This window comes from Cygnus olor, chromosome 4 (genome assembly GCF_009769625.2).
Source record: "Cygnus olor isolate bCygOlo1 chromosome 4, bCygOlo1.pri.v2, whole genome shotgun sequence".
NCBI classification, from domain to species: domain Eukaryota; kingdom Metazoa; phylum Chordata; class Aves; order Anseriformes; family Anatidae; genus Cygnus; species Cygnus olor.
Window position 1 is genome coordinate 30,174,651 of NC_049172.1, and position 27,466 is coordinate 30,202,116.

The 27,466-nt window shown below is 39.5% G+C and overlaps 3 protein-coding genes across 4 annotated transcripts in view; 1 reads left to right on the forward strand and 2 right to left on the reverse strand.

The window, feature by feature from the left end:
* Window positions 1–212: 212 nt before the first annotated feature.
* Window positions 213–17,946, reverse strand: ETFDH (electron transfer flavoprotein dehydrogenase). The gene is made up of 13 exons (XM_040555184.1): window positions 17,813–17,946; window positions 16,414–16,560; window positions 15,485–15,714; window positions 14,516–14,597; window positions 14,108–14,226; window positions 13,696–13,773; window positions 11,221–11,367; window positions 9,292–9,432; window positions 7,721–7,864; window positions 3,492–3,660; window positions 1,536–1,718; window positions 993–1,214; window positions 213–725 (listed from the first exon to the last, which is right to left on the reverse strand). The coding sequence occupies exons 1-13, from the start codon at window positions 17,844–17,846 to the stop codon at window positions 562–564; spliced, it is 1,860 nt and encodes a 619-aa protein (XP_040411118.1). The 5' UTR covers window positions 17,847–17,946; the 3' UTR covers window positions 213–561.
* On the forward strand, window positions 17,845–19,354 carry C4H4orf46 (chromosome 4 C4orf46 homolog). Its single transcript, XM_040555373.1, has 4 exons — window positions 17,845–17,850; window positions 17,882–18,067; window positions 18,156–18,575; window positions 19,115–19,354. Exons 1-3 carry the CDS (start codon window positions 17,845–17,847, stop codon window positions 18,309–18,311), a joined length of 348 nt encoding a protein of 115 aa, XP_040411307.1. The 3' UTR covers window positions 18,312–18,575; window positions 19,115–19,354.
* Window positions 19,355–19,356: 2 nt separating this feature from the next.
* RXFP1 (relaxin family peptide receptor 1) overlaps window positions 19,357–27,466 on the reverse strand; it is a 55,631-nt gene continuing 47,521 nt past the window's right edge. Inside the window, exons 15-19 of one of the 2 annotated variants that reach the window (XM_040555183.1) lie at window positions 26,181–26,249; window positions 25,726–25,955; window positions 23,692–24,102; window positions 22,959–23,177; window positions 19,357–21,119 (exon numbers count right to left, since the gene is read on the reverse strand). In XM_040555183.1, the coding sequence (XP_040411117.1) occupies window positions 20,818–21,119; window positions 22,959–23,177; window positions 23,692–24,102; window positions 25,726–25,955; window positions 26,181–26,249 (1,231 nt within the window). In that variant the 3' untranslated portion in view covers window positions 19,357–20,817. Of the gene's footprint in view, window positions 21,120–22,958; window positions 23,178–23,691; window positions 24,103–25,725; window positions 25,956–26,180; window positions 26,253–27,466 lie in introns of both variants that reach the window. The other variant, XM_040555182.1, reaches the window with a different exon arrangement.

A 27,466-nucleotide genomic window follows, 5' to 3' on the forward strand; every position in this document is an offset into this window, starting at 1 on the left:
TATTAAACCATTTTTTTTAAACCACTTTACAGTTGTATTACAGATGGGCTCCCTGTCATCATCAGGAAAAAAAAATAATCTGTGTTTTATGTAAAAAGTGTAACACTTAAGAACAGTGACGGTTTTCTAGAATGATGTACTTTCCCTACTGTGAGGTAGGACTCTACATATAGTAAAGCACTTCCAATAGACAAACACTTTTTTTTTTTTAAGGATAGGTACTAAACTTTTCCATTACACCCCTGATTCTGGATATGGCTCCTGTCATCACTGAACTTCAGCAATAAATCCAAGGTCCAAAATGCATCTGTCAGTCCTAAGAAGAACTTTCTTCTTCCTGCCACCCAACTCCTGAAAAGAAGTTCTATTTAAATAAGGCTAGGGTTTAACCAGAATGCACCCACCTTCCATTTAATGCAGTGGTCATACCTAAACTTCAGAATGGCATGTTAGTCTCAAAACTCTCTAACATTCAAGTCAGTGCTGTACTTTACACTGCAGCATAAAATACTCCAACTTTTCTGCTGGTGATCAGAAGTCACTGAATAGTTCTCAGCCACTTCACATCCCGTTATAAGCTGGTCCTCCTCCTCCTTCAGGCACTACCCAGTTAATGTTCTGACTTGGGTCTTTAATATCACACGTTTTGCAGTGGACACAGTTCTGAGCATTTATCTGCAGTCTTGATCCTTCTCCTGTTTCCAGAGGAACATATTCGTAAACACCTGGGAAAAAGCACAAGAGTGTGTGACTTCTCTGACCAGTTTCTCTTAGTACCAGTGTCATTCAACTGCCTTCTTCCATGTTTACCCATTATATTGTCATGAATGTATTTTTAACGTAATAAATTTGAAGACCTCTACGTGAGCCCTTTTCTAGGAAGACAACTAGGACAGAATATTTAAAGTAGCAGGCCAGGTGGACTCCTCTTGAAATACTTAAGTTTTTCACCTTGCAAAATCTCTCTCACACGCTCCATTTCTATTACCCACCTGCTGGGCAAAATCTTTGTTCCGGTCCATCGAATATAGCCAAATTCTTGCTCACAGGGACGCTGTCATCTTTCAAAGTCAAATGAGCGGGCTGGTCATGTTCGTGATTTGTACCACTTAAAGCCACAGATGATAGGAGATCAAAACTGATTTTTCCATCAGGCTTTGGGTATTCGATAGGAGTACAATCTTTGGCTGGCTTGAGCTGAGCGAAATCTGGTCCTAAATACATTTTTAATAAATAAGATTCATTGCAGAATTACAATTTAATCAAGCTATTTTGATTTTCCTCCTCATCAGAATGAAGTATTTCATAGAAGCTAGCCGTTTTCATGAGACAAATCTTTTCATGGGACAAGATCTATGCTAAGTAGAATAGTGTTTTAATGATCTCATCTACAAGTCTTCACCACTTTATCATCAATTTCTATAGTTTAAGTCACCACCACTTGACCAGATACGGTCTAGTTTAAACTAAGAGACTGTGAAAAGAGACTGAGGACATGTACATTTAATATCTTCTTTCAGGAACTAATAAGTTACCTGGATGTTTTAATGTCCATGGTTCCTTTCCTCTCAGTAGCCAATAAAATATCCCTGTGTAAATCATTCCTCCATACACACCCAGTATGCTGTGGCAGGACGGGCGGATGTTTCTAACTGCATACAGCTCTTTCCAGACCCAGGACTTTTTCAGGTTCTCTTCATATTCTTGCACATCAAGTCCTACGGAAGGACACTACTTGTTAGATACCTACAGTACATAAAGACTATCCTTGAAATAAATAAATAAAAGAAAAACAATAAAAAAAAAAAACAACCAAAACAACCTGCTGAATAAAGACAATTGTTAGCAATGAAGGGAGCAAATTAAGAATTTCAGCATAGTACGCTAAGAGTATACTAAACTACATACTTCAGTCTCTTGAAGAAACCAGGTTCAGCAGTCGCCAGCAGGTTACCCACTGCTCCTTTGTAACCTCTTTAAACAAGCCACAAGAAGCAATACATTGCCTCAAACTTCAGCAAAAAAGTAAAGGTAGCAGACCAGGTGGCTACAGCGGCATCCCTACCAGAAAACAGCTCCTCTCCTCTCTCACAGAATCAAGATCTGACCAGGACTGTTTACCTGTGGTCTAAGACCCAGGATTTCAATTTTAAAATCGTCAAGTTAAAAGCTTTTCCTTTACAAGTTCGGCAACCATAAGCATTTTGATTTCAGTAACTATGGCTATGGCCCAGTGGAGGACACCAGTGCTAGACAACGTTTCCTCCCTTTGTAACCAGCAAGTTATCAAGCCGTGTTTTACTAAACTTCTGGTTTTCTTTACAAATGCTACAGACATTGCACACTTAGACACATCTCCTGCAATATAATATAGTTAAAGCCAAGCAATTAGAAAAAAAAAGTTTCTTCAAATGAAAGTTTCCTCTCCTTCACCAATCTCCGTTACTACCGTATAGATTTTTTAAATAAACATGTTAAGGGCTTGTCTATACATAAAAACCTACTTCAGTCTGTATTTTCTGCCTCATGTAAGGGTCTGAAAAAACTCCCTAGCTGTGTACAGAGCAGTAGCTGGGCTGTAACCTGTCTTGACAGAGCTGTTAACAGCTTATAAAACCAGCTGATAATCAAAGAAGAGCAGCAGACTAAACTAATAGAGTGTTTATTATCTCAGACAGGTTCTAGGGCTCTAATCGCTCTACCGTGTTACAGTAAACTAGGAGCTTTATCTGTTCAGCACACCTCTGTGCCACCTTCAGTTGCATGTTTCTCTTGCAGAAGAGCTCACTAGACGTGACTCCAACACTACAGAGAAGAGATTTCTAGAATAATTACGTGGCACCTGGCTATAGTGGTTCTCCAGAGTGGCTGAAATTCTAGCAGGGTTATCTCCCTGTACAGCCTTTGTTAACAGATTTAAGGGAACAAGCAAGGCTTAAATATAACACTACAATGCAGTCAGGATCAGATGATTACCCCAATGCATTTGAATGACATATAATAGGAAATACGCAATCTCACACTGAGAAGACTATAAAGACAGAAAAAAGGATCCTACTAACAACAATACAGTGAAAAGTAAATTTGAAAAATCTCACACTTCTGCTTACGTGTCATCAGCTCCTTTTAATCTTCTGCCTTCTGACTGCAGTCTTTCAGTAAGACTTTTTGAATGATAAAGCTAAAATTTTTAACAGTAAGAACTGAATATATATTATTCTTGTTTGCTTATACAGGAAGTGCAAGCTTAGTTTTCTCATTAGAGGCTTATTTTTGTCCTAGCGGTAGGATCAATACTTAAGAATAGCTAAGCAAGACTTTATTTCTTAAATCATTTTACAGTATAAATAGTAAACAAACAGTATATATCTTTTTAAACCACCACACTCATTTCATGATTTGCATTTCCATCAGAAAATTAATTACAGCTAAACCGTTGGTGGCTCCAACTGAACACAAGGTAACTCCAGGTGAGAGCACAGCGACCTTACCTATTGTCTTTGACTGCAGATTCTCATTCGTTAATTGGCTAAAGATGGCTTCTGAAGCCAACATGCCACTTTTCATTGCAGTGTGGGTCCCTTTGATCTTAGGAACATTCATGAGTCCAGGACTGCAACCAATTAATAATCCACCTGGGAAGGTAAGCTTGGGTATTGACTGAAGAGGAAAAAAAAATTCCTTTTTGTCAAGTGAATATAACATGCTGGAAATCAAACTGGCATGAGACTAGAGTGTCCTTCACACTTGCATGTGCCTGATCTAAATATACATTGACTTAAGTTATTCTATTTAATCAAATGACTTTGGCATCGTAAACAAATAAGAATGCAGACATTGTACTAGGTTTGAGAAGAGACAGCATTTTCCCTATATCCTCTCTCCAACTGCTTTATCTATAAAGACTGTGGTAACGTCATCCACTGATACTATTTTCCTCCTTCAATTTTAAGTGAATTCTTTCTTTGAAAGACGTTTGTGCTTCCATTTTCAACATGGTAAGTTGCATCAGTCCCATCTCAGAGTTTATTAGTTGGTGCTCCTTCTTTTCCATTTGACAAATCTTTTCTGTCAAGCCACGCAGCATCCTCCCTCCTCCCCCCAAATTCCACTTATTTTAGATGTTTTTCAGCATCCAACAAATACATTTTTGGAGCTAAATCATTCTCTTACTCCTGTTCTGCAAGAAGCATAATGTCTTTGAATACAGCCAAAGACTGTACCTAAGTACACAAGACAGCCAGGTAATTTGCAAACATCATGTGTATTTTATTAATACACATTATCCTCCTAGATTAACTAAGGAATAGCTCACCTACCATGATATTCTCACCCTCATCCAATGAGGTTAGGATTTTAGACAGAGAACAGCTTCAAAACACAGACCAACTACAGCACTCTGAGCAGAAAGCTGTTACCAAATAAATATAGGCCTGAAATTGCTGGAGGCAAGTTACAAACACAGCCTCCCTCAAAAAGTCTTTTCTTTGTACTGATGAGGGCTTGTGAATCCAACATCCTGCTTTTTTTAAAGCTGCTTGAAACAATTTGTTTTGGAACAGCCTACATAATTCAACACTGAAGAAGTAGTTTTATTTCAAGAAAAATTAAAAAAAAAAGTATCCCCTGGTTTTCAAGATAATTTGGAAAAAAAAAAACACGTTTCTTTTCTTCTGTTAGTTCAGTTGCTATCTGTTCACTACTCAGGCAGGGCTGCCTACTCTTGAACATCCATACAACAGTCACTAACAAAAGAGTTGTACTTCACACATTTTCCCTGTGCTTTGGGCAATTTGTTGAATCAGACAGTAATTTGGTTCGTAGGAAAGATAATTTAGGCTAAAAACACAACTACAACTTTTTAACTTACTTTTCCATGACTACAAGTCTTAAGTTCAGTTATATGACAGTATTTCAAAGGAATTAGGTAGTAGGATGGAAGTCTTCTCCTTCCACAAGACCTTTGGCTGAAAACAGGTGACTGAAGAGAGTAATTCTGACCTATCTACTAGGATGCAATGATGCAACACTGATATAATCATAGACTTCTTGACTGGTTCTTCAAGTTATATAAAAAGATGGTGAAGGAACATCCACTATTATCCTTCTAAGTCATCTATTTCACTCAATAGGCATACAGAGGCCAGCATATTGCCAAGGTATGAATGAGATTAAAGATTAGTCACGTAACAGAAAGGGCTGCATGCATCCCAGTTCTGTTAGCAGTTCTTGTTACAAGAGGTATGGAACTTCATGGCTGTTTTCACAGCCAGTCCACAGTCATGTGAAGGAAGACACCAGGCTGGGGTGGCACAAGCACTCCGTGTCCCAAGACACATGGTGAAATCCTGAGCTCAGCCTCAAGCACTTGGAGAAGCCACCACCCTCTTGCCAGAGAAAAGGCAAGGACAGTTGGTTTGGAGGACAGAAGGCAAGGTGTGTGCTGCCCCTAGCAAACAGGAAACCTGATGTTCTCTTTCCCTTCGCTCAGCTCAGGGGTGAGGATCTGTAAAAGCAAGACTTATGTTTGACACTTGCATGGGTCATCAACATGACTAATTTCCTAAGTTTTTTTTTTCTTTGATATTCATAACAATACATTGCTCAACAACAGTAACTACTTTTATTTTCCCCACACAACGCTTAAGTCTTTTCAAAGTATTTGATGAAACAGAGGCAAAACAGAGGTTGCATGTGAATTTCTGAATTTGCAAGTCCTTGATTTTGGAATTTTAATAGAAGAAATAACAGCTATGTAGATGGAATCTATAAAACTCTGTCCGTTCCCTCCACATATCCCAAAAGCTACAAAAACAGGGAAATACCTAAGTGCTTGCTCTCTCTCTCTTTCACACAAAGCTATTTTAAAGACTAAAGAACGTGGTCATAAGGTTGTAGATAATAGAAAAAAAAATCTTAGATCAGTGATAATTTTATATATGTATTTCATACAATACTGTCACCAAAATGAGAACTAGAGCTACAGAGCCACTTACATAAGAAAATATTCCTATACTCCAGTGATGGAAATGAGTCAGACTGCTACAGTTATCAAACAACATATGCAGAGGAAGAGTTACTCTTTTAAAAAGTCTTCCCAAGTGACTCATCAGCTAGGCTTTTTTTTTTATTGGAAATCATATATAATAAAAAATCTACTTAAAAATGTAACTTCATGATCAAATAGACAATTCTAACTAGAGGAAGTAAAAAGTTAGACATGCGACATGCTTTTATGTTAGAAACATTGCAAAGTAAGTGACATGTTTTAAGCCTGGCAAGTCCAAAGATTAGGAGACGGATGTGCAAGAGCTGTACAACCTGTGCAACAGCGCAAATGATGCCTGTGACTTAAAAACTACCGTGTTCTTTCAGCTGTGTGTTGGGAGCAGGATGAGGAGGAACATGCAATTGAAGTCAGAATCTGACTGCTTCAGCCAGGCCAGAAATTCAATAACGACTGTGATACAGAAACCAGCGTGCTGGAAAAAGAAGCCCCTCTTATAAACATGCCCAAATTAAAGCATCTTGGTACTTTCTATACTATCTGTGTTAACAATGGCCCAACAGTGGTTTCTGAGATAAACCAGTAACACAGCCGTTATCATGAACTGAATACAAAGAACATGACGCGACATACTTCTACTTCAGACAGCATGAGGTGATCAACCAGCAGGCAGACTTTATGCGTATCACGAGCGTAACCCAGAAGTTGCATCATGAACTCACATTACTCAGTCCCAGGCATTCACACTTGCAGCAAAGCCTAACTCCAGGAGACTACCACGACAGTTACCTCGCTGCTGAAGTCCTACTTGTATTTCAAAAGCTGCATGAGGCCACATTTATATTAAAGAAGAGATTCAAAAAGGAAAGACAAAGGTGTCAGAGAGCAGAGGTGAATGGCCCCACAAACAGGCTGCACAGATCACGAACACTCAGCCTGGTTTTAAGTTCCAAACCGAAAAGAAGCATCAAGAAGATGGATGTGGCAGGCCAGGACACACAGCTTTTATTTTTTCCTCAAGATTTCAAGTGTTTCAAGATTCCCACAAGAGGTTAAAAACTTGAAAGATCTTGAGCTATTAAACATGTATTTTAGACTATTTCTCCTGCAAGTTATTCCAACCCTTTCAATTGACCTTAAGTCTTGGTGTATGTAATCTTTTAGACTCCCTGAGGGAACAAAATGAACAAGGTGTTCTATCTCCCAAGAAGCGAGAAATTCAAAGCTGTGCATGAAAAATACTGAAGGTACTTGAGGAGGCGAGGACTTAACTGCCAAAGTACGTAACTGCAGCACCATCACTGACTCAAGGGTCAAGCACTCAAAAGCACAAGCATTTAGGAAAATACCTCCTCCTCCGCCCCCCCAAAAGAGCCAGATGACTGGTGCCACCCACCCCCCAAGGTTTCCAGGCCAAACAAAGAATTATCTGTACCTTTGCTGCAGAACACGTGCCTGCAATATAAACTCCACATGTAATTTCAAAAGTAAAGTGACTGTGTCAGAAGATTCCTGGTATTACAGAACCTAAGCCTAGCAAATCTCAGCAGGTGTCTCCAGCAAGAAAATAAAGTCTTTGTGTCTAGCAAAACTTCTGGCCTTATTCATCTTTGTTATAGTTCAGCTGTTTCCCAACAGCATGCAACCTGAATCTGTAATACTACAAACATGGCTATGGAAAACTGAAAGTAAAAAACTTCATGAAAATGTTACCTGGAGACCGCCTTCATTCAATGCTCTGGCACCATATGCAATCCTTTTTCCACCCTCCAAAGTGGGCTCTACACTCGGATGGTGCTTCCACCTCTGAAACTCCCTAAACGGATTCAAATAGGGATTTTGATAATCTAAACCAACCTTAAAAAATAAAAAAGCGCAACATTAATGAAAATAAAGTATGAAATGTCAACAAAAGTTAGAAAATAAAACAACCATGTATTACCAGATCAACTCCTCAGTCTATTTCATACTAAATCAACCTTAAGATCTTTCTACTTCAAGAAACTACTGCCAAAACTACATTGTATTAACAGTATAGTACAAGCACGTCTGAGAGTTTGCTGCCGTAAGACTATGTCCTACCTATACCTGAAGCATGGAAATCCTTAATTGCATTGTAACCACCTTCCATATGACTTTGAAATAAAGCAGTGGAATTAAATTAAGCATGATTTAATGGTAGGTAAGTGAGAAAACTTGTTTGAAATTTGTTTCAAAAGCTCTTTGCCCTACACAAGCTGGAAGGAGAGGTAAACAATTATTTCTAGATACTTATTATGTCCTTGCACTCACATATTTTAACCAGTTCACATCATTTAGCTTAGTCAATTATTTCCAATTAGGTGAGCCTTTGTAATAAAGCACCAGGGAACAAAGATAAAAACAGAAAATGGGGGAAAAAATGACTTAGCCAGTTGGCTGACTGCCCAGGATTTTTATCTTATTCATTTGAGAACTTGCCCAAAGATAAACCCTACATTTCCCACTTTTAACATACTCTTGGAAAGACAGATGTTGCTGAGATATGTTTCTGTTTTGTCCAAAGGAATAATTTCTGGCTCCTGTAAGCTTTATTTCACAAAATTATCAAAATATATCCTGAGTCAGCAACAAACAGTACCTCGATTTCTCTGGCTGTTCAGTTCTTTTAGAGCACTGCTTGCATCTACTTCCATTACTAAAGTTCATGAAGGATTTTCAAATTATGTACAAGACACATTCTGATGTCTGTTACAAGAATCAGCTCAGACTGACATAGGTGTAAAGTTCAAAGACAAAAGAAGTGCTTGTACGTGCACACAGAAGTGTTTTTTCTCCTATCTGAACAGGAGATAGGGAATGCAGGGTGTTCCTACTTTGATGCTTCTCCCATAAAATTGGATATGCATGATAGGCTGACGCACAAATAAGGAAACTGAATTAAAGCTGCAAAAGTGACTGATTTTGACACTTCCTAACTTTTGAATATTTTGTGAAAATTTTGCGAGCGCAGTTTTGGTTAATCACCTGCTTTTGGCTTTACCAAAATTTGTTTGGTTTGCAAAAGAACGTATTTGTAAGTTTTCCACTTCGTTCTTAATAAAAGATGCTAAATAAAAGACAGATTAATGACAAATTTACCTTTCCTTATATGGGAATGAGAGCACATAAGACTATGAAAGCACTAAACTTGGTCTGCTATTTTTGTGTTTTTTATCTTCACATTAAAACAGAGAAGAGAATGCGCACAAAAATGAAGACCCAAACAACAACACACACACACGAGAAAAACCAACTTCACTTACCACAAATCCAAGAGCAACTAAGGGTTCACCCTCATTTAAGTGATAAAGAAAGGATCCTCCATACGTATGTCTGTCTAAAGGCCAGCCTACGGTATGTTCTACTCTTCCTGGTTTCCACTTCTTTTCATCAATAATCCATAACTGAAATGAAGATCGCCAGAAATTATTCTATATTGCAAAGCAATGGCATTTCAATAATAAAAATAAACTATTGATGATAAATGAATTTACTGCTATGACCAATGCATGAACTCATCCAGCTAAAGACCAGATTATGATGTACAAATACTTTTTTGGGTTACCATTTAAGAATTTGCCAACGTTTTTCCTTGACAAGCCACACGTCAGAAAATGTGGCAGACTCCACCATTACACCCAAATTTTTCATTCAACATGATCCTTTTTATGAGCTACTTTGATAGATATTTTTGCTAACGAATGCAACTACGTTGACACTTTTTCTTTAAAAAACACATTTTTTTCATATGAATCATTACAATTTCCTCACAAGTTTCTCATGATCAGGCTTAACTATACAGCAGAGTTGATCTAAGTATCTGCTGCCAAACAAGTCGTCCTCTCTTCTCTCTCCTACAAACTTCCAGTACTCACCTGACCCATGGCAAACTTACAGCATTTTCCTATTTTTACTGGTGGGTTAGTTTTCCACTCAATTCACAAAACATCACAGAGCGATGTGCCTGGCAGTCTAAGGATGGAGGGGGAGTAGAATTATCTCCTTCCACCCATCAGACACTATTAGATCTTCTCAAGCACAGAGGGTACATCTACATTAATATTTCTATTTGGATTAAGGAGCACGTTTTTGAGTGGGACTCCAGATTGCTCCCGCTCAGCACGCTTTGGTTCACATTACAGAGCAGTCACGGAAGGCACGAACTGGATTCCTTTCACATGAAACCCAACTCTGCCTGGCTCCAGAAACCCGTCTAAAGCATTCCAGTCACAAAAGGGTACTCGGTCCATGGGACTCAAATAGAGCTAGCCCAAAGTAAAAATAACCCTGAAATGTGCATAGCATGGATGTCAGCTCATCAGCACCAACTATTTCACTTTACAGATCCATTCCTATTGGACTGTACTATTTGCTAAAGCAGACACGGTCATATTGAAACCTGTCTCATCTGGTACCAAAGGGACTGTACTCTACTCTACCTACAACTTAGGTATTAGAAATTTTAACTATGTCATGCAAAGGAACATTCACCAGTTGCCTCTTCTCTACAGAAATCTAAAATATTTTGGTGAAAATATTTTAAAATGGCCAAATAAATTTGGCGAATGCTTTGTAGTTGGAAGCACATGCTTAAAGAAATAATCAAAAAGAGTATGTTACAGTCAAACTCTGGACATACTCTCGACAAACAGGTCTTTTTTCATGCTTAGTATTTCCTGAGTATAAAATATTTTTTATACGCCTGATCCCTATCCCAATTTTATAAGCCCAGCAAAGGGATCAGGGTGTGTGTATGTAAAGCTCATGCAGGTGTTTCAGAGAGCATGACAGCCCCTTCCTCTCTCTAATGAACATGCAGAAAACCCACAGAAAGCCTTTCTTCCCCTCCTCAGGTATTAAAACTACCTAAAATTAGGCAGCATGAATCCCCCTCTCGTTTACTAAAAGTACTGAAAACAGATTTCACAAATGAGAATAACTGAAGTCAGATTAAGAAGTGGATTCACAGGTACTCCTAAATACAGATTAAAGAGTAATAGCATTCCAAACAAAAGAGTCAAGACATTCAGAAATGTTTTGTCTTATCAGCTTCAGAAGAGCAAATATTCTAGAGTCTGAAAACGTAACTCAAAATCTATCATTCTAATGTCTTTATATAAAGTAGCTTGAATACGAACTACCTTACATTTTTACAGTATTTTCCTTAACGCTTGAAATTCTACAGATGATACCTCTTTCAATCCAATGCCATAGCTCTGGGCTTGACAGTTCTCCCTGAGGTTGTATTTTTTGTACAGCTGTTTGGCCAGATGTCCGTGACAACCTTCAGCAAAGATTGTGACCTTAGCATGGAGTTCCAAGCCTCGTTCAAAGGTAGGCTGCAAAAGTAGAGGATTTCATCAGCAGTTACAACTGTGTCCCATCAAAATCACAGAAAGAAAACGTAGAGCAATAAGGTGATTTTACACTACTTTGTAGCACTGCCCAGAGCCTACAAATCATTGTAAGCTAAGACAGAAAAGACAGCTGGAGTAGAACCAAACTATGATACACCCCCAGCAAACCTGGCAAGGGGATTCCATTAGAGCAGCACCACGGTGAATCGCCATTCTGTACTGAGAGCGATTCTTTTCCAGGTCAGAGGATTCTACCATCACATCTGCTCGTTCACACGGTGCAAAGGAACCCCAACAGAACAAAGAATCTTAACCTGTAACTTCACGCTTTAATTTTTGCTCATAAAGTCACATTACAATAAAATATTGTCTTACATATGTACGTGACGGAGGCCTAATAAAACTCCAGGTCAGAAAAAGATTTATCAGTGTCCTGTCCCCCTGTCCTGTCCCATCCCGTCCACCGCCCCCCCCGCCCCCCCCCCCCCCCCCCCAAGAACATGCAACTTCAGAATTCAGAATAAAATTGTTACAATAAATATTACACCAATATTATATTGCATGTTAAAACATAAATACCGTTAGGGTAATTTTGCTGTGGCATTTTAAAAGAATTTCTCATCAAGAACTCCAACGTGATTCAGAGTAAGATAGGGGGAACCAGCAGGCTCATACCAGCAGTTCATACTCATGTACGAGCACATCACTTGCACACACATGTGCATTAGGCTACAATAGACGAGTAGGTTGTATTCGCAGTGTAAGGATACTACATTACTACATTCTAAATATACATAACCTTGCAGGGGGGAAAAAAGTTAAAAAAAAAAAAAAAAAAAAGAAGCCTGAATTGAGAAAGTTTAATGCTGAAAAAGATCATGAGAACAGTTTTCAGTGAAACCTGCCAGAGGTAAACCATTCACCATTCCTGTTTTTTGTTTGATTGGTACTGATTACAAGGTGAAACTCCACTCGTTAACCACACCACTTGATTAGGTTCTGTATAAACAAACACATTGAAGGTATTCTTGATTTGAAGGTTACGCAAATGATGTTTATTTACCTTTATTCACTGGAAGTACTACCAACGGACAACTAAAACACTTAGTTTAAATACTCAGTTTACAGTAGTGGCACCCTACTTCTGTACAAATCAAAGAAGTCAACAGACAACATGTTTTTAATAGACACATTCTACCAGAGTATGTGGAGAAAAGATTAGGTTTTGAGGATGCTTTAAAAACATTCATATTTCCTCCCTACTTAAACAAAAACAAACAAAAAACCTGCATTAAAAGCCATTTATTACTGCAATGTATTACTTGCACCTCCTACTGGAGAAAATGCACACATGAAAATTAGCATGTGTACATCCACTGTGGGAGACAGACAATATTATACAGGAAAAATATATTACTTTTCCCTGCCATCACTTTTTCCTCCATTACATTTATTTTCTTAAAACAAGAATGAGTCTTTTCTTCTCAACCTCTGCTTTAAATTGGAAAAACAGACCAGACTTTTACGTCACAGTAAGTACTTCTTTGAAATTATTTGTAAACTAGTAAGAAACCTCATATAAGGAAAGCTGAAGAAAATAAAACAACAACAAAAAAAGAACTGTACCTAGAATTTCTGTAGCCTGATAATTATGCGAAGCTGTTCCGAGTTGCTCTGAGGTACTGACTTCTCCCTACGTATTGCGCAGGGAGGTGACATGCTTACAGCAGGTTCTGGATTCCACTAAAAATCATCCAAAGTCCAGCACTTAGGGCAGGGGGTCACCTTCTGGATAAAGCAGTGTGACCAACCAGCAAAACAGTAAAAAGATTCAGCGCGTACCTTGCCCCAGCAAGGTAGATGGACTGTCAACAAATGTGACTGCAGTTGTACAGAAGAAGCCAGCCAGAAGCATGCTCTTACATTTTGCTAGCTACCAGCAGGACAACAACTTTCCATTTCACCTTCACACTTTTTTTTGGAGAGAGTTCAATGGAGTTTTCCTTTTTTTTTTTTTTTTTAATTCTGATTTCCCGTATGTCAAAACACATTTGCAGTCTTTCCTTCAAATCACCCTCAGAGAAACCTCCCTTCTGCGAAGGCTTCATTTGCTAATTTCACAAGGAGTTTACAATGTCCCGAGACCAAAACTTTCAGGTGTAATTGACCAATTTTATACAGAGCGGAAAAAACAGGTACTAAATTTTGTATTTCTTCTTAGGCTGCAGCAAGATTACTGATACCACTAGAAGCAGATACAGCACAATTTCCAAAATTAGATCTCCAGTTATGGAAAACATAGCTACTTACTTTAGGTGCTCCATCCTTTTGAATGCCCACATCATTAGTAGCTATCCCTTTCACACTACCATCTTCATGAAAAAGAACCTTTGAAAATGTTTAAACAAAAAGAACATTTTAACGATTAGTCGTTTTAATCCATTCATGAAGTCCCAATACAGAACTTACAAGCACCAAGTCTTTCTGCTGTCTATTGGTCAAACTTGGAAGGTTATGTTATTATTAACGTACTTTATGATCCACTTTGTGCTTTGCTGGATCTGGGCCAAGGATTTTAGCCACTGAAACGTGGTTTTCATAATACATTTCTGTTAAGAGGAATGTTGTGATTGTACAAATGCTGTGACTGTACAAATAATTGGGAGCGCAGTGAAAGGGGCTTCAAAAATGCTTTTCATATACACACTGATATCATTATTACCTCAGCTGCTGCATAGCCTGGATACAACTCAACACCCAAAGCTTCTGCTTGTTCACCTAACCAGCTCACAAAGTGTCCCAGACGTACTATGTAATTCCCATGATTAACCATTGGAAGTCCTAGGCAAAAAGAATATACACACAAACATATACACACACACCTAAAACACAGAACACTAAGCAAAGTATAAGATGTAGACAAAGATACCTCTGATGTATATAAGTGCCATCTTCAAAAAAAATAACATCATGTGTGATTAGAGCCATCATCTACAAGCACACAATTGCTGCAGGCTATTATATTCTCCATACACTTGCTGTGCTACATTGAATCAAGATTGATTGACTCATAGAAAAGCTGAAAAACACACTGAAAAAATGGTACAAAGAGCTCCTCACTAAACTTTACCTGGAAGAATTGGCACTGGAATTCTAGACTTCTTCGTTAAAATTCCAAACTTGTCTTCAGTTACAGGAGTATGAAGCGGAGCCTACATAGAAAAGGGAATAGAAACAGGCCTGTGAGTTGTTTTTCTAGCCAAACCAAATAAAATACATAAGAAAAAAATTAAAAACCCACACAAATAATTAAAAAAAAAAATGAACTGGCAGTCATTTAAATGTCTAATAAAGCACTTCTATAGGAAAGTATCACCAGAGAGAAGATCAAATATCTTATGAAAACAGTCATGAGACAAGAATCAACACAACTGAAAGGTTAAAAACTGGAACAGGGCCTTGCAAATCCCTGCTATAGTTTGTGCTTCAGCTTGTACTCCATCAATACTCTAAACGCTTTTAAAGAAGGCAGCGCATCTTGTGTGTTCAGCCCACTAAGACAAAACAACTAGTCAATGGCCTGCTTCTTGCAGCTCCCAGGTGACAGCAGGGAGCCAGCTGCCAGTCAGATGGCTGTCCTGGCACGGATGGTGGCTCAGTTCTTGCTGTCCTCCCTCCTAAACGACCTCAGGTCTGAGCTACATTACGTCTGCACAAAACACAGCGGAGCACAGTCAGAGGTACCGCCCAGAAGCGACAAGTCTGACATTGCTATCAATCTACCACCTCACTGCTTGTGCACAGGAGCTGGATTCTGTACAAATGCAGGAGATGTAGCGCACTCCGGGATCTGGCAGGCATCCTGTGTATATGCTGTAAGACCACTGGATGGAAGAGCAAAGGCCGCAGCAGACACGTTTAGCACTGCTGAACTAGAGAAAATGTACTAAAAAGAAAACAGGTGGTTCTGTCTTACTGGATCAACGTATTTTAAATGGTACTAAGCACCAAAAGGTACCAAGTTACTAAGTCACACCAAAATGAGTCAGATACAGGAATTTATGACATGCTCGCAATGTGTTTGTATGCTCATACATACCCCCCGCTCCTTCCAGTCTGGAAATAGTTCTTGCAGGGACCTTGGCTCAAGACAAGCACCAGACAGTGTATGTGCACCAATTTGGGAAGCCTTTTCCACCAGACAAACACGTACTTCTTTGCCATGCTCAGCAGCTAACTGTTTGAGTCGAATAGCTGCAGAAAGACCTGCAGGGCCTGCTCCAACAATGACAACATCAGCTTCCTCTGCAAATCTCTCCATGTTTACCCCTTTAATAGAAAAAAAGATAGTAAGATAAACTAATCACCAATTCTCCCCAACATCTCTCTCCCTACACCTTGCTCTGTGATACTGACTACCGGGTATCCCCATAGTATTACCTGCCATAAAAGGAGGCTAAACACCTAACAAAATGCCCACTTCCGTACTTGGAATAGTGCAGAAGGACATTAGCATTCCAATACAAAATTAGCTCTTCATAAGTTGTAAGAAGATATGCCACAAAAACATATACACAGTCTATATACACCAGAAATATCATCTTCAGAAGTTAAGAAGAAAGTTAAAGTTAATTAAGAGCCCAGTTAGCTAGCTGCATCAAAGACACTTGGTGAAACTGTAGGGAAGGGAGAAGGAAGAAAACAAGATCCATAGTCAGAACAAGTTACTTTATTTTACACTAATTAATCAGTGACTTTTCTGGAACTGAAACCTTTAAAATTGCTAAACATAGAGATTGGAATGTCCAGAAATATTGCAAAAGTTGCTTATAGATTTTCTTGATCTCATTTCATAGCACTAAAGACACTCATTGTGAGAGAGCAACCATTAAATTTCATTTGAAAAATCAGTCCTGTATTTAAGAGAATAGAATTTCTGTAAAAAGAAAAAACAGCAACACATTTCAGTGTTGTTAAAGCTCAGCAACGAGAATAAAAAGCTTTTAAAAATGCATTTTTCCCACTTACCTTCCCATCGTTTGTCTTTGTCCCGTGGATGAATCGTGTAATGCGTAGTTATGCGAGGCACAACGGCAGTAGAGGCACATCTTGCTGCGTGCAGTGACGGAAGGCAGTCTCTCTTTATCAACTTAAGAGCATGAAAGCACTGACGTGCTGCAAAAACAAGAAACAGATTTGATGAACCATTCCTTCCTCAGTCTTCCATTTTTTTTTCAGAAACACATGGCACAACCAGTATGACAGTCCCCCAAGAAGGCAGTCAGGATGAGAAGATGAGGAAACATAGACACAGATTTTAAAAGTTTCAATAGTTACAATTACATTGTATCGTTTATATTAAAAAAATAAACAAACAAACAGAGAGCTTCACCTTTAAGCATTCTTCACATGATATCACTCCCTGCACTGGCCAACCATTTCTGACAGCTGACATGGGATAGCACACACATACAAGGGGAAAATGCATTTTAAGTTCCTGCTGAACTTTGTACTCCAAGACTTACTTCAGACTTCATGAGAAGTGACTAAACAACTGCAGGTGTAGGACATTCAAGTTCACCCCTCATGACACCAACACATGCTGAGATATACAGCCTACATGACTACTGATAGGAGGCAGCTCATCTAAAACGTCACAGCCTACAGCAAAAGCTCAGACTTAAAGCTAGGTTCAGTGTAGCCAAAGCCAGGCACAGTAGATGCAGTTCATTTTTACTTTTGCTGCAGAAACATTAAACAACGAAGTTGGCTCTCTTATTAAGAAAACGGAACTGAATTGAAGTTCTAAATGATCAAAACAGGATTCTATCCAGAAGACCAACAACACGCCACAACACTTGCTTTAATTTCCGCTTTTCACAAAAAAACAAAAACACGTGTGATTTGCACTCAGAAAAGCAGTAAATGCAGCACCATAACTACTTTTAGTGTACAAATCTGTGAGATAATGCACCCTGAGAGATATTTTTCCTTCCATTACAGAGTCCCTGCTGTAATTTCAGGGGCGAAGAGGTAGAACACAGTATTTAAAACACGGCATTTCTGCCAAACCGCAGCAGCAAAAGGCCCAGACGGGGACGCAGTGCTGGCAGCGGCGCTGGCGAGGCCAGCAGGCAGGCCGCCCTTCTGCCACAGCCCCGCACGGCGCCAGGCAGGACGGCGGTGCCAGCCGTGCCGGTTTAACAACAGCTCTCACCCGCAACCCCCCAGCGCACGGACACCGCGCCCAGGCGCCCTTCACACAGGCGGGGCCGAGCAGCCGCCGGCCCTGGGCGAGCCTGACGGGACCGGGGCCGGGACACACGGCCAGGAGAAGAAGACAGGACAGGACAGGAGGGGGGTTTTTTATTCCACCACAGCCCCAACGAGCTTGGTCCCGCTGCCCCCCCTCGCCCCGCCGCGTTACCTGTGGCGCAGGGCGGGCAGCGCGACCACAACATGGCGGCGCCCTCGACCCCTCTCGGTGCCCCCGCAGCAGCTGCCCGCGGCCCCGCTGCGCCTGCGCGGGGGCGAGGGCGGGGCCGGGCGGGCGGCGGCGCGGCCATGGCCGAGGCGGGGCCGGGGCGGCCCCTCGGGGGTGGCGGCAGCCCGCAGCGGGGCGTCGGGGCCGGCGGGCGAGCGGCAGCTGGAGGAGGGGGAGATGCAGATCGGCGACGGGAGTGCGAGGGGGGCGGCGGCGGGGAGGTGGGTCCGGGCGGCCCCAGCCGTGTCCCTGAGCCGTTTCTCCCTGCGTCTCCCCCCCCTCTCAGGCGGCCGTGTCGCTGAGCCGGGTGCTGGCGGCCACGGGCGCCGTGTCGGCGCAGGTGGAGGCGGTGGCGGCGCGCTGCTCGGAGAACGCCCGCTGCCTCCGCACCTGGCGGGGCCTGCTCAGGGACGGGCACGGCTCGCTCGAGCCCAGCGGCTGAGCCCCGAACGGCGGCACCCGCGGGGACGCGCCGCTGGACAGCCCTCTACGCGTGTGTTCAATTTAAAGAACTGCCGCCGGCAGGAAGCCTGCCGGCTCCACAGAGCTTGTGGAGATAACCTCGGTCTTCCTCGCTACACGTCGAGGATGGGATAATACAGCAAGTCGCGGCTTATTTACAAGCTTCGGATAACCGTCCTCATCCCAAGCCTTGCTATTTTAAGCAATACTGCAATATATTCCTATAAAACTGCATTTTTTTTCAGTAAGTTTTATTACTGCAAACAATTTTTACATTATTTTTGTTGTAATGCATATAAAGTGCCTTATGACGGACCATATATCCCTCCTTGGTAGAAATTTAGCAGCAGTGTTTACCTAGAGGATGGATTGCTGTGAACGACTAGTAAAAGCTTCCATCAGTTACAAAAGAACCTGTGAAATATATTCTCCCATCTTCAAGGAAGCACATAAGAACTTTTCCTGTATTTGGTCCTACTTTATATCTTGCCTGAAGCAGTTACTAGTTAGTTAGTCCAGGGCTTACTGTTACCACAACCCTTTGGTCTGAAATCACTGCTGTGAAATAAATACCTGTATTGAAACTCCTGTACACTTACCAAAGCTGGGGGAATGCTGAAGTGCAGTGGGAACCAGCAGGAGAAGGTAGCTGTACCCTGCACTGTTAGCCCAATTTCCTCTGCTAGAAGGACTTTTTTAAAAGAAAAACTGTAATTTTGTTATCAAAGCAATAAAGTTTTTGCAACAAATTCTGACTAATGGGTGTCTTCTGGTTACTCATAGAAACAAGGATAACATTGAATATATCCATAATCAACTTACATGAAAAACAAAAATAACGATGAGGACAGACATCCTGTCAAAGCCTGCTCATTGAGAAGGCTTGCCCCCCATGAGTACACAAGTTCTTTTGAATTGAGTTTTGACTGCCCCTTAAAGGCAATCCACATTGCAGGATTTCACTTAGCTGTTTTTTCCCAGTAACCAAAAATGTTGCCAAACAACTTGGAAAACAAGTCATTTTGATCAGCAGATAATCTTTTATTATTTCAATAAAACGTACAGTTGTGGAAACAGGATGAATAACTTTTGATTTCAAGATAATCCAAAGTTCTGTAAACAGTCAAAGTGTGCGTCACACTGTTTTTAGTTCTACTTCTTACATTATTAAGAAGTTAAGTGCAAACATTGGAAGTATCTTTTAAAAAGCTTCAAAACATCAATGCAAAAGAATTTCTTTCACCACCTTGGGCTCCAGGCCTTTGGGTTGTGAGCATGGTACTACAACAACTTGGGAATTCATACTCATAACAGAAAAGATTCTCTTCACTAAGTATATGCAAAGGAACTGCCTCTGCCTTGCACTTCTCTTTTTGGTATAGAGGTTCATTTCATGTGGGACAAAATCATTTTGCTTTGGGAAAAGGGGAAAAAATATTTACACTGGGAAGCCCAATGCTGCCCAAAAAGTGCAGAATGGCGGTGCTCCAAAATTATTTTAACCGTACTGCATCCAATCAGATGTACAAGGCGATTAAAGTGTAGATGTTATGACACCTATTAATATTGATCATCATCTATTTGACACTCTTGTTATTCAATATGCAAAGAGTTTAAAATCTGTTGAAGTGTGCAGGCTGTGGGGAACTACGTAGGGAAGCCCATAAAGAAGTGGTGAGGAAAAGAGCAGCATCAAGATGTTGGGAAGGATACTCACTCCGGTCTTCCCGGGGAAGGATGCTCTTCTGAAGGAAAAACTTCCACCAGCTACAGTTGGAGGACACTGTTGAGAAACTCATTTTGTTTTAAAAACAATTCTGGTTCTGCTTGAATTAGAACAATTGTTACCATTTCAGGATCATTTATATGATTAAAATAGTTAATATATTTTTTAAAAGAATAACGTTCACTTGTTTGGCTTTTACAACTACAATAAACTCATCTAATTATGAAATAAAAATATTTTCTTAGTGCTATTGTTCCCTAGAGCTTTTAAGAGCTGTATGCAGTCTGCCAGTCAGAAATTTTAAAGGGAAAATAATTTTCTGAATGATGAAACCAATCAACTCTGAAAAAAACAGCTGGTGAAATGGGGATTTAAAAAAAAAAGTTTATTGAAAATAGCCTTTTTTTTCAAAGAGATGATTTTGAAACATTTTGATTTTAGTATGAGATATTTTAAGTCATAGTTCATGCTTTTTTCCACACTTCTGTCTTGTTGGAGGCAAAAAAAAAAAAAAAAAGATTGATTCTGAACCAGGATGAGCTGTCAAAATGTCAGGAACTGTTGCAAGATGAAAATAATTTTATTTTTATTGGTTCTACCTGCAAGCAGCCACACTGCTCTCACTTCGTCCTGCTGTGTGTTCCGGTGCACGGGAGTCCAGCCATCATACCTCCCTCATTTTGACTCATTACTGTAAAGCAGCAAGTCCACGGATGTGAAGCTAACAGTGCAGATGTCACTGTAAAGATTCAAAACGTATTTACATGTACAGATTTAGTCTCGTTGACTGTGTAGTCACAGACGCATCAGAAGAGTCCGTACAAAGCACAGGCTTTGTTAGCTTTGGTGTGATTTCGTGCACTGGCCACATCTCTACCCAAATGAATGACGGGCCGTATGTTTTCTGACTGCCTTTGCCTCTCTTGGATCTTCTCTGTCTGTAGTTATACCAAACCTGGTGAATCATTTCCTTGAAAGGTCGGGTAGTCAAAGTGTAGAGAAGAGGATTCAAAGCGCTATTTATTGGCAAGATAAAAATCACCACCCAAGACGTTATGGTACCTTAGGGAGGGAAAGAGAAAGGAAGCTTTAGTAGCATTTGTACACATTAATTAATGCAAGCAGTTCATGCTTATGAAGCACAGCTACCCGCTAAGAGGCTGGCACAGTTCTTGTTCTGGCTGAGCCCCAGTTTCTTGACCCACATCTTTTTCTCCCTGCTTTGCTCCCTTGTCTCTTACTGTGATCACCGTTTGCCATCCTCTTCCCATAATGAATTCTAGGCAATCATATCTATGTCCCTGATGTCCTGTCCTCCCCCAAAGCAATATCCTCCAGCCCCTTCTTCCCTGCAGAGGCTGGTTTAGCTCCTCTGCACCAGTTCTCTGTTCTTTCCCATGTGAAGGGCATTGTATACATCCTTATTTCCTTCTTGCCCTGTTGGTAAGGGTCTCCATGTTCACACCTCCCTCCTTAGTCACAGTTTCCTGCTCTCCTGCCTATATCAGGGTCTGGGTGCCTTTTTCTATCACCCCCTTTTCATCCTTACTGTTTGGGAGAGAAGTTGGATTGTTAGCTGAGAGGCAGGCAGAGAAGGGACAGGACTGTAGAGCTGAAAGATGGTCATGGGCACCCTCAGCTGCACTGTTTGATTTATAAAACAATTGCAGAACCGTCCCAAGCTGTACAAACAGCTTTATACGTGCTGCCTTTCCCCCCTGCTTTCTGGCTCGATCCTCTTTCTGCAATATCAATACATTTCTACTGATGCATGATTCGAAGGCTGTCACAGCCCCCCCCCCCCCCCCCAAAAGAAGTACAGTTTAAAGCTCCTGTAAACTTAGACAAACATCTGTGATTGTCTTTAATTTTACAAAATGGGTTAGTACTACTTAGCCCAATACGTGTAACGCAGAATGTTTACTTGCTGAATCCAAGATCACCCTGTGGTTTAGCAGGATTTCTTATAGATTTCCTGACTCAGAATACATCTGCTTCTACTTTTCACAACATTTTCTTTAAAATCTCTTATATGGTTTGATAACTTTATCAAGAAGCATTTTAGAAGGTTTAATATAACTGAAAAATATTTGACACGATCAACATAACTATCAGATATTTAACATTTAAGTCAAAACTTTGAAAAGGTAACTCCCAACACTTCTGGTCAGCACAAAACTCTGAGCTAAAATATTTTCTCACCGATACGGTATTGTCACATACAACCGTATGCTGAGTCTGACTCCGTGGATGCTGGTGCTACTCTTTGTGCTAACATGTTCTTTCTGACATGGTTTACAAGCCCTACATAAAGAAACTAATGCTCTAGCATGTACCCTTATAGCAAAGAGAAGGAAAGAAATAGGCTGTGATTTTTAATCTTTTAAGTTACACTGTATTTACATGGGAAAGTTTTTCCTAGCATGAAGGAAGGTTAAGCACAGCTGTACATAACTTATTGTGTGAAATGTAAGTATCAGTTTGTAAAAGAAAGTTATTTCAGGGTAAGAATTGTACGTTTAAATCAAGATAGGAAACACTGTGTTGTCTTTAGCCATGGTTAACAGAACCACCAAAAGCCGTCACATGAAAAAAGCCATTCCAATTGAAACTTGGTTTATTTCGTGCATTTCCTAGATATTTTGTGGAGACAGACTTTAAAGATTTGAATCTCTGTTGTTTTGGCTGACTCAAAGGTAGTTCTTAATGATGATAGTAATATAGTCCAATGCAGTAATAAAACAAACTATAATTCAATGCATTGTGTGTGCATCTATATAGATAAATAGCATATAGTTCAGGATAATAATTTAGTTCAATATGTTCAATTCTTTTTTCTTCTAAACTGGAAATGGTTTTTATACAGACGCAGCTGAAACAGCTGCAAAAGGAAGAACATACCTGGTATTTCTACTTGAAGTAAAGAAAGGAGTTTCAAAATAAAAATGGGTATCCAACATAGCGCATCAGTAAATACAATGAAGAAAAAACGTTTGGCAAGGGTCATCTCTTTTTTGATATGATTCCGAATTTCAGTAGCCATAATAGCTGTTTGGTGAACACTGTAGAACATGCTTCCATAGGAAAACACAATGATGATAAAAGCAGCCAAGTTTACACCTGTTGAAGAAGTTAAAATTAGTTATGATTTAACAGCACAATGGCAATTAAACATCACCTATTTGCAAGTTGAATAGTAAAGAAAAATCCTTTCTCTAAACTGCTAGTCCCATAGAATTAAGTGGCCAGACAATCTAAGTCGGTCTTCATCCAAACACTGAATTACTGCCTCTACTCCAGTATTTAAATTATCATTGCTTGACAAATGGCTGCCATTGGATCCAAACTATGTAGTTCTTCTCTAGTCTTAACGTTGCTTTACTTCCCTGACAAAATTTATTCATTCAGGAATTTAATGGTCCTAACTTCTTTCTGCTTTCTGAGCCCTTCATGCATTTTAAGATACGTAAGTACCAATCTAATATAGTAAAACTCTCAGGCTGGAAAGTCTGCAAGTGCATCTAAGTATGAGATGTGAACATCACAGCAAAGCTGCCATATCTGTTTGAAAATCAGGTTTGTTATCATATAAAATGAAGGCTCTAAATGTATATAAGGAAAAAAGGGAACTTACCTAAAAAAATGACAACAGAATAAATCTGACTTCCTGTACTTTCTGATTGCTCTGAGTGAAGAGGAAAACAGACGCCATTGGTGCCATAGTAGTTCCTGAAAAATTCCTTATTGCTCAGTGGAATAAAAGCAACAACAAACCCAATTATCCAGATAAGAACTAAAATGGAAATTGTCCTGCATTTTCTGGGCTTCAAACACCTAAAAGGATAAACTATGCAGATGTATTTTTCCAAAGTCAGGTATGTCAATAGTAATACTGACACCTCTGTAGACAGAATAGCCAGCGATCCCACCAATTGACAATGAATACTGTCCATCCACAACTGAGCGTGCTTGTTGTATTCTCCACGATATTTAAGATCAAAAGCTCCAATCACAAATAAATATATTCCCATCAGACAGTCAGCACCTGTGGGCATAGTGCTTAACATCATTATTCACACATCTGAATTTCCCATTCTCTTTGTGTATATGTCTACTGAAAATGAGACATACACACGTATATATCAGTACATATTTACGTCAAATAATACATTGTTATAAAATCAATATTATAGTCAGAACGCTATTGTTTTCAAACTGATTTATTGAAGCTCAAATAAAATCGGTTTGCAAGCAGCAAAGAGATATATTTTAATTTATAGAAATATCATTGCAAACCTTTTTTTTTGATTAGATTTTATTCCTTTTTGATACTGACATTTCGCTTAAGATAGTTTGCTTTGAGCAAAGCATCTCTGCTGGACTCAAAGTTTAGTTTTTATTTGTCCACCTAATAATAGTTCAAAACTGATGTGCACAGGCTTCTACTAAGACTTGAAAGTAGTCAGCAAATACAAACAACATCATTCTTGCTCCTTATTAGCTTAGCAGGGAAAGGCAAAAGACAGAGGGAAGCTCCTGTGTAAGCCTGGGGTAACACCAAGAGGCATCGCTGTGACATTCATTGAGCTCCTTCTCGAGCATCCAAAAGAGAGTTTCTGTTGTAGACCCTCAACATAGTCTCAACAGTCCTCACAAGTTCAGACATGTGCCCCATCCTCAAAATGATGATGTTGGATTAAAAACCATGAGCATTAGAGATGACACATTTGGCAATTATTTAATTCCTGCATTTGCTTCTTATTTTCAAGTCTTCTGCAACCAGGAAGACAATGAGCCTTGTTCAATTTTTAAGCATACTGAAATATCATGATCCCTCTTCTCTTCCCCTATTGCATTTTACTTGGGATTTCTGTGAAAAGGCTTAATAAACATTTCTCTAATAGCACTAGTAGGTGAAGAGAAGCTGTCTACATGGATCTGAAGCCTTCTCAGGTATTTTGACCAGTTTTGTGTGGTACACAGACTGTTCCAATGGTTAAATAACAAAGTTTCAGAATCACTGACGTGATATTTAGAAATGTTCCAACTATTTTATACAGTGCTGACAATTACATTTCAAAATGCAACTAACAGCATTTGTGAAATAGTTAAGTTTAGATAGACTGTCTTGTATTGAGAAGGGGTACTTGAGACTGTAATACAATCTCACACAAAAAACTATAATTCTTAATATTGAGGAGCTAGGAGTGGTAGAATTTCTATATTTGTCTAAATAAATTTTTGCTTGTGTTTGCTTGTGAAAAAAAAAAAACTGAATAACTACACGCAATAATGTTTACACACACAAATTGCTATTTACTCAAAAGGGCATACCAGTATTTAGGTTTATGGGCCTTTGAATTTTTTTATTATTATTTTTTCTTCTTGCTGAAGGAAGTGAGAGTTTGACACAATATCTCCATCATTAGAATCAAACATGAAACCCTTGTAAGTTTTCAACTGCCTGTTGTTACAGAACAAAGGCAGCATCTAACAAACTTCCTGGTGTGTAAGATACAGCATTTTGTGTTACCGTTCACAAGAGCACAAAAGTTCAGTTAATCCAGAGCTGGAAATATGTCACTATATTGTAATATCAGACATATATTGTACACACTGTCAGTAGATTAAAGCAATATTCTTTTACTTTTATGCACAGAATACTCACAGCAGAGAGACATTATTGAGATGGCGTGGAGCTTATTTTCCGATCTGATGTAAGGCCTCATACAGATAACAAAAATATTTCCAAAGCAAGTGATGGCAGATACAACCCAGACAAACACTCTCTGTATAATGCTAGCTAAGAGATTCTCAAGGGATGAAATCCCATCGGTATTAGGCTTACAGCTGCGCACATGAGGGGCATATCCACAGTACTGGAATTTCTTAAAATATCTAAATGCGAGAAACAAAACAAAACAAAACAGAAAATAGATGGCTCTAGTAAAACTCTCTAGTAAATATTCAGAAAACATTCTGAAAGAAGAAAAATTAATTTAAAATTGTCAAATTTGACAACTACTTGCATGCCACTTTTCAGACACTTTTGTTTTTACTTATTCAGTGTTCTGCAAGTCGTGAAATTCAGACCAAAGAAAGTGAACTGGATAAACTACTTACATGTGGGAGAGGTTTCTAAGGGGCCTGAACATTCTTCTCTGGATGTTTGCAATATCAATGCCCTCCAAGCTGCTGTAAACAATATACTCTTAATAAAACACAATATAAACTCAATAGTAGAAGAACAAACTTAATGAGCATTTAATTGTGTTCCTACGATTATATGAAACTAGAGATGAACTTTAATTGCCTCTAATCTGTCGCTCTTTGAAACTTGAACAGAAAGTCTACATGAAAGCTAAAGTGGAACAAAATGAATCTCACTTAACTCTTAATAAGCATTCTGATCTTCCAAAATCACAGAGAAGGCTCTTTTAGTGCTCTCAGCAGTGCAATCGATGATTATTATGTTGCCCTTCCAAAGTATTGTTCTACCCATGTTCTTTCATCATCTCTGGGAAAATAATAACTTGTTCCAATAGTAATATTTTACATTTCTGTCCCAGGGAGTGCTTTGCTAGACAAACAAACCACTGCAGGAATTCAGTCTTTATTGTGTCAAGATCAGCAGGAAGTTGGTACACAGAACTTGGCATGTAAGGGAAAATGCTGGATTTCTGGTGACACATAGGTGAGATTTCTTATTTTATTTTTTAATATATGGAAAATGGCACTATTATTCTCCTGCAGTGCTAGATCAGTACTGTGTAACTGTGTAAACTGTTCTTTTAGAACTTCAGTTTCTGTATTCTTTTGGACTATTCTTTATGGTGCATTAGATGTGCACCATGTCTTCTAGAGTGCAACCTGTCAAGAGGGCTTCGGTTGTTCTTGTGTGCAGCCTTATTTGAATTTACTGTTCAATGCTTTGAGTGCAATATTCATGTGAGTTCTGAAAATATTTAGGCAAAAGTGGAGAAAGGTATTAGTCTTAATGGTTATTTGCTTTGGGCTAGTGGACAGTTTTGCTTGGAGACAGGAATAAGGCCCCAAATATGGAAACTTCTTAGTCTTAGTTAAGCACTGAATGAATCCCAGGGCATGATTTCCCTAACTACTCCTACCATTTCAAAATAGGAAGGAGGCAATGGATGTTCTACAAACTGAGTGCTGAAACATACCATTTCCTACAGATCTGTCTCCGGGTTTATCAACTTTCCTAACTTAAAAATATAGAAGGTCCTGACCACTCCATTGCATGAAGCCTTTGGTGTCAAATAATGGCTAAAGTCTATGCTGCAGCTTGACTGCTATGGAGGTAATTATTTTCTGTGCTCAGCTATTTATTTTCATGTATCTTTTACAGATTTAGTATTTTCAGGCCTTTAGCTATTTGCCAAATTCAG